The following is a 7,711-nucleotide window of genomic DNA, read 5'->3' as shown; positions in this document are numbered from 1 at the left end:
GGGTGAGCACATGGAGGAAGGTAGAACGGACAGATGGATGGGTGAGCACATGGAGGAAGGTAGAACGGACAGATGGACGGGTGAGCATGGGCAGTGGAGCGGGCCATCTGTGGTGACTGAGGCCTGAGTTAGGTCCCCAGTGTGACTTCATGTTCATTACATTTTTACTGAAAGGCATGGTATTTAGGTTTTTGTTTTAAAAATGCAGACTTAATAACAAGAGATTATCACATGGGGCATATTTTTCCTTTAGTTCTCATAACTTTTGTCCCTTCCTTGGACAGGAAGGATGCTTGGCCCAATTTTGTGTGTCTGTATGTTTTACCTACATGTATGTCTGTGCCCCTTGTGTGAGCCTTATGTCCTTGGCATAGTTAAGACCAGAAGATAAGGTATCAGATCATTTGTAGCTAGAATTACAGGCAGATTGAGCTCTTTCGTGGTGCTGGAAATTTAACCTCAGGTTCTCTGGAAGAGAGCCACCTGAGCCATCTTTCCACCTCATGTAGCCGTTTTACTGTGCTGCATTTAGAAGTGGGTGTGCACACTAGTGTGCCTCTTGTAGACTCAGAGATTGGGTCTTCTCCTTCTTTCAGAGACTGAGAAAACTCTTCCCTGTGCTGAAAGTGACACTGATAGAAATCATGTAGAGACATGTAAGACGACAAGCTGAGAAACCCCGGGAGGTCGGACGCGATTGGACTTACACGCTCTGTAGGCTCTTATGGTAGCCTAGTTATAGAAAGGCTTCTTGTTTTAATCTTGTATGACATTTTGCATGCAACTTTGGCATTAGAACTCTTGTCAGAATAGTGAATTGGCTGACTCTGAGGAGTCCTTGCTTTAGATGATGAGAGAAGTCAGTTAAGAACGTGTTTCTCTGGGTCCCAGGTTGAGGTAAGAAGTAGAACTGTTTCACTCTTGGATAGAAAGATGGTGGGAAGTTGGGGTGGTATAGTTCATGTACTACTGGGGAGTAGATTTCACTTTGAAAGGAGGGGATACAGAAGGGAGATGTTTTCATCAGGGATTGTGTGATGATAGTGATATTCTGATGTCTTCTCTACAGAGGAATTTGGAAAGTACTGTGATGACATTGTGAACACAGCGGCGTGGGGAGGTCAGCTTGAGGTAAGTGCGTATGGTCACAGTGCTTGTGGGGGCTAAATTGTTTGTGAACCCCACCGGTAGGTTTCACAGGCTTTCAAATAAAGCCAGTTTCTATTTGAAGATGCCTTTTCCTTTCTACATTTGCTATTTCTCTACTGACATTCTTGTGTGTGAGATTAGACCATGCACTTTGAGTAAGTGAAGCTCTGTTTCATCTTACATAGCCCAGTGTGGGATGTGTGACTTACAGAGGCTGATGATGTCGCATTGAGTGTTTTTATTCAAATGTTTCTACAGCCAACATGTTTGATTTTCCTGTATCTTAAAAAAAAAAAAAAAGAAAACAATAAAATGCAGACTTACTTGATGTGGTGGTACACACCTGTAATACAAGCACTTGAGATGCTAGCCTGGGTTACATAGGCAGAGAGATCCTGTTTTACCAAAAACAAAAATTGTACATTTTATTCCATAAAAGTGAATTTTAATCTAGTAGATCATGTTGGAAAAATAGCTTCTTTACAACAGAACTAGAAATGAACCAGGGGGTCGGGCCTGGAATCCCATCACTAGGGAGGCTGAGGCCAGAGGATGAAGGGTGAAGACCAGCCTGGGATATGCAAAGTAAAAGTTTTATTTTGTATAAAACTTAGCATAACACATTTGTTAAAATTATCTGTTGAATTCTGTTTGTTAGTGTATTACTTGAAGGCAGTAAATTGATGTTTTAACATTGTTGTATAAGGAAACAAATATTCAGACACACATAGAAGCTTAATATGACTTCCTTAAGATCTGAAGTTACTATTAACCTTGCTTTACAGCAAAGCATGCAATTAGGCCTGGTAGTGACGCCAGTCCGAGGTGGAGAGAAAGGGTGAGGAGGCCGGTCCTAGGCTTGTGGCCGCACTTTTCCTTTGTGCCTTGGGTGGGCCACCCAGCTTCTTGACCTCTGGTTTTAAACGACTCAGTAAGAGCCCTCGTACTTAGTCGGATGCTGTGACATTAAGGTAGGGAGTACATGATTCACAAGAGTTTGTGAGCTAAGGTGCCGGATAAGTGACGCCAGCAGTGTTAGTGTTGTGTGAAGGTGACTGATTGTCACCCCTCGCCTGCTATTTGAGGGCGAGACACAGACATGGTGCTGTAGTTGGACCTCTCCACCAGAGGGAACTGTCCCCATTCGCTTCTTCTGATTAGGCATTCTGCAAATGTTGCACCAACTCTGTGATGACAGGAATAAAGAGGCTTGAACTACTTTAAAAGGTTCACGAAGTAATTTGATGGTATTGGAGACTTGTTAAATTGAGATAATTCAATTGACAGTTTTTAAAAATGTCTTTGGAAGGCTCTTTGCTCATTCATTGCCTGTGAATTCCTTTGAAGTATATGTTGTTCTCACAGTGGGATAAATATATATTGTTGACCGAAGCCGAGAGAAAATACTGTAGTGTGTGCACATGATGCCACCTCACCGCCTTTCAGTCAGAGGAAGACTCAGGCTGTCGGGTTAGTGCCTTCTCTCTGTCCCTGTTGCATGGCTTTTTGAAGACATTGCTTTGTGCACTATTCTGTGCTAGTTTAAAAAAATTAAAGATAATGTGTTTCAAAGGAATATTTTCAAAAGAATATGGGATTTTGTTTTATTTTTTTATGTAACAGAATCCTTTTCATGTTCCTGAAGTGATTTTTAACATTGGTTCAAAACCTCCTAAAGGGTCTGTGTTCTTGGTGTAGCCTTTGTAATTGGGCAGATGCATACATTAGGAGTCCACGTTGGAAGGCTGGCAGTGATGGAATCAGCTTCCTCAGCTCCACAAGTTCTGTTCGGCCCAGAGAAGTCTTTCAGAATCCTTTCACTTTAGATTCCAGGTGTTCAGTAACAGTAAGGGCCGGGGGTGTGACTGCTCACACCTGTGACACTGGTTCTCTGGCGGCAGAGGCCAGCCTGGTTCACATAGCAAATTATCAACCAGCTGGGCTGCATGGTGAGACCTGTCAGCAACATCAAGAGACAACATCCCCCACCCTCCCGACAACAAAACCAAAACCAACTCACCAGTATCAGCTTCATGAAGTTACTATGAAGACCAGATTAATTAATTCACATAAAGTATATGAATGATTATAGTGTTTAGTCGTAATGTGTCAATGGCCATTAGCATTTTTATTAGTGGCTATTATTCATTAGACTTTGAATTCAAGGTTATAGTGTGTGTTATAAATTAAGACAGCACAGCATGCTGACCAGAGGAGATCTCACCACAGTCATTCTCGTGCACACCTGTTCCTGCTGAGGTTCCAGAGCAGCTGTTCTTGATGCTGACCGCATCAGCCTCATCCGAGAAGCTTTGAAAAGTGAACCTTGTGTTTTTCCAGATCCTATTCCCTGTCCTTTGGCTGGTAATGGTTTGGTCTGATGCTTAGCCACTAGTACTTAAAAATTGTATCATGACGAAAATGGAAACCCAGAGATGGTGTAATAATCAGTCCACCCTTCACCTGCTTCACCACGTTTGACATTGGTGTTTTTACAGAACTGTTGTGTATCCCAGGCTTGAGAGACTTCTGCCTTTGATATAATCTTTTCCTTACTTATGTATGTATTTACTTTTAGATTTTCATCACTTCAGCAAATGCTAAGTGCCCTCTCACCCGAGGCCCTGGTACTGTTGTGAACAGAGCAGCTCACCCTTGCTCTGTCTGCTGTGTTCTGTTTCCCTTACTAATCCATTGTTTCCCTATAGTTAAGAGCTCTGTCTCACATTCTACAAACACCAATCGAGGTACTACAAGCAGACGCTCCTCCTATTGTAGTTGGTGAAGAATATTCGAGGAATCCTTTAGTACTAGTGTAAGTACCTAGGAAAGTTTACTACTGTATTTTTCATAATTAAGACAAAAAGGGATGTGAAAAGATTTTAGGTTGTCTATACTGACTAATCAAAATGCTATAATTAGCTAAATTAAATCTGCTTATGTTAAAGGCAGTCAGAACTAGAAAGCATCAGAATGTATAATTTACATAATCACTTATGCTATTTATCTATTTTTTTGTATGCACTAAGAATAAAGTCCTTTCAAAAGGCTATAAAATTTCAGCACTAGTTTTCTGTGTTTGCCCAGATTGATGTCAACTAGGTTTTAATTAGCACAAAGTGTGGGATCATGTTGTGAATGTATTTGTATGATCGAGAATTGGCTCCTCACATTCAATATGGAGGGTTTATTTCTCCAGTTTTGTGCGCACGCGCGCGCGTGTATATGTGTGTATTTGCTATTCTTAGCAGTAATGGTTTCAACTTCAGTGAAACTTTAAGCTCATCAAGCTGCCAGCTCGGTGATTGGATGACTACTTGCTAACTGGCAGCACTCGGGACACGATGTTGAGCTCAGTGATTATGCTCATATATCAAGCTAATGATACCTTTGGATTGGGACATTCAGGGTACTTAGTTATGGATGTCTGTATGCTGTATACATTTGCACGTAATAAATACCTCCTGAAAATGACTCTTTTTTTCCCCCCATTTTAGGTACATGAGACATGCATATGGCTTAGGAGAACATTATAATTCTGTCACACGGTTGGTGAACTCGGCTACTGAAAATTGCAACTAGTTTACAAAATGTAACACTATGTTTTATAGAGTGTGCCAATCTGCATATTCCTATCAAGTGCTAGGTTGTTGCAATGCCTCTGAAAAACACAGCTACCTTAAGTCGGTTTTATGAATGAATAAGCTGGCTAACAGCTTTTTAGAAATCCGTTGGATTGATTTTAGCCAGTGCCCTCTTAGTGGCATTCCTAGAACTTAAAGTAAATCGTGGAGAACATCGTAGAACAAGGTGTTAACCTTCTCACTAGTGAGTATTGGTTATCCAGGACATTCTGATTTTGAATAAATTTTTTTTAAAATTTTGGCCTACATATTTATATTTCCAAAGTGAGTATTTGATATAATTTTTCTTAAAGTATGGAGACGCCTTTTCTGTCATGGTAGGACTGTATTGTGATGTCAGCAAGTTTATGAATGCTTGTGAATGAGCGTGATCATAGTAATTTTGGTACCCTAGATCAGCAAGGTGAAGCTCGTTATGTAGCGCATATCTGCAGCTAAGGAGAAACGACTTAGGGATTTTTGAATCCTTACATGAGAATCAGTTGAGTTCAAAGGGATTAAAGAAAATTAGTTGTAAATGGGTGTTCACTGTGTCCATTTTCAATCTTTTTTTTTTTTTTTCTTGAGACAGGGTTTCTCTGTAGCTTTGGAGCCTGTTCTGGAACTTCTTTTTAACAAATACGAGATTTTCCTTTGCTATGTGTATAGCTTTAAAAACAATGTCTTCTACATTGCTGTTTTTCCAGCTTGAGGCTGGAGTTATTCATACCTTTATTCTCTTCACAACTGATATTTTTTACATTTTCTCCTTCTCAGTGGCTCTGCTTTTCCTAGAGCCCTTTTCCACTGGGAAGTACCCAGTGGCCTCTCCTTCCTCGCTGTGCAGAAGGGTCACAGCCACATTCTCCTCCCGTTGTCCCTGCCCCAGTTTGTCCTAACAAGATCTCCGCTGTGCTCGCTCTCTAGGATTCAGAGAAAGCCTTGGCTGAAGGTTTTCTTGCTCCAGGTTGTGTCACTTTTTTTCACTCAAATGGGTGATTATTGTATTGTGTGTGTAGGTAAAGCTAAGGCCACTGTTAAGGAGCCGAGCTGAAAACGAGAGCAGAACAGTTCTCTGTGGACTGACTTAGGTAACTAGGATTGCAGCCCTCTTCTAACAGAGCTCTCTGTGCGAGAGTTGTACCCATACCCTTGTGTCTGCTGTGTGTAGCCCAGCGCCACGGCCTGGGCCATAGCTCCAGTAGAGCCCTTGCTTAGAGTGCATGAGGCTCAAGGCTCAATTTCTTGCACCAACAAACAAATTTATGAAAATGAAACTTTTTGGTTTCATCTTTTTTTTCCCAGTTAGAACTATAAGAAGATTGAGCATCACGTTTATAATATTTGGGCTTTTGATCAATCAATGTATACTGTCTGAGTAAATAAAATGGGCTTATGATGTTAAAAGCAGGAAACACTAGCAGGCTGGGCAGCAGGCAAGTCAGGACTCTGAGTTCACTCCAGCAGACAAGACATTGTCTGCCTCCTGCACAGTATATTCTAAAGGGTGCCTGCTTTGTAACTGCTGATCTGTTTTTTTCCTTTGAAATTTACAAAAGAATGAAGTTGTAAATTGATGCTTTGAGTTTATCTGAAATAATATTATTATCTTCATGCTAAAATATCAGCATTGACAGTTAACAAAGCAAAATATTGTGAAATTCCATTTTCAACAAAGATAGTCTAAAATAACTCATTAATGTTTTGTTGTTTTGACAAGAATTTAAATGTACTTAATTATGTATTTCTGGGTTTTGTGTATATGTTTTATTTTAAAATGGCCATTGTATTTATGAATAAAGTGTATAGCCACCTGTACCATTGTAGCTTTAAATAAAAAAAAAGTCTTTTAAGAATGGCAGATGCTAATGTAAAAGCAATGTGAAAATTACATCTGCTGCTGCTGCTGGTCTAACGGGAATCCCATGAGCTTTCTGTATGAAAACGTGTATGTCAGAATTCTGGAATTTGTCTTCAGCCAAGAGTTTTGTCCACTTACATATGTTTACAGCCTATAAAAAGTAAAACAAAGAATGTGTAACTATTATGAGCAAGGTAGCTTTGCTCATGTTATCTGGTATTTGCCAAAAGAATAAATGATAAAGGAGTTGAATCAACTTGTCTATGTTCAAATTGTCATTTTTTTAAATAGTTTTGAAATTTAGAATGGAACGCATTCTGTTTTAGATCTTTACCCAGCCTTTATTTTTATATACTGAGAGTAATACAATCATATTTTTGTATTTAAGGGGCTTTATAAATATATGAGCATATTATTTTGCCTAAAGTAAAGAGAGTGACGGCCAGCTGAGCAACTGTTAGAGGTGTGGGGGCTTAGGACACTCTGGTCAACGGAGGGTACTTTGGGTCGTAGCTTCTAAGAATACTGGAAGATTCTTGAGTGTTTTTTTTAAAAAGGGATTTTCATTCATAAGAAATTAATAAGAAAATTCCTAAGAATGGGAATCAGCAAGAGGCACTTGTGTGCTGGCTGGTGTCTGTGCAAACTGGTTCCTCCACATAATTGCTAGTACATTGATCTGATTGGCATGAACCAGTAAAGGGCAGATCAGCTGACTGTTGGGAATGTAACTCATGGTTTCATAACTTTGAGTTTTTACCATTAGTTGAGCAAATGTGGTTTTTTCTATTTGTTTAATGCATTTATTCTGTCCTGATTTAAATCTTATTTAAAAATCCTCTTTCTTCATCTTTAAACTCCGGTAGCGTCGTTTCTTTCCCTTGAATCCACTCATGTTTTCTCCTGACTGAACGTTCACCTTTTCTCACTTCCCTGAATGCTCTACCTGCTTCACCTGCTTTCCTAAGTTACATGACCCTCCTTTGGCCATGTTCCTAGACCCCACACCAGGACTAGATTGCCTGATGTGGACTTTCTAGTGCCTGCACACTGAGAGCTAGTTACTAGGTTGGCTGAT

The 7,711-nt window shown here is 40.1% G+C and overlaps 1 protein-coding gene across 1 annotated transcript in view; it reads left to right on the top strand.

The window, feature by feature from the left end:
* The window catches only part of Otud6b (OTU domain containing 6B), a 16,852-nt gene extending 9,970 nt beyond the window's left edge, over nt 1-6,882 (top strand). Inside the window, exons 5-7 of the mRNA XM_005362328.2 lie at nt 1,070-1,131; nt 3,858-3,964; nt 4,647-6,882. Of these exons, the coding sequence (XP_005362385.2) occupies nt 1,070-1,131; nt 3,858-3,964; nt 4,647-4,731 (254 nt within the window). The 3' untranslated portion in view covers nt 4,732-6,882. The remainder of the gene's footprint in view (nt 1-1,069; nt 1,132-3,857; nt 3,965-4,646) is intronic.
* Nucleotides 6,883-7,711: the final 829 nt, after the last annotated feature.

Source organism: Microtus ochrogaster, linkage group LG5 (genome assembly GCF_000317375.1).
Source record: "Microtus ochrogaster isolate Prairie Vole_2 linkage group LG5, MicOch1.0, whole genome shotgun sequence".
Classification (NCBI taxonomy): domain Eukaryota; kingdom Metazoa; phylum Chordata; class Mammalia; order Rodentia; family Cricetidae; genus Microtus; species Microtus ochrogaster.
The sequence above is the reverse complement of the archived record's forward strand: the minus strand, read 5'-3'. Positions and strand labels throughout refer to the sequence as shown.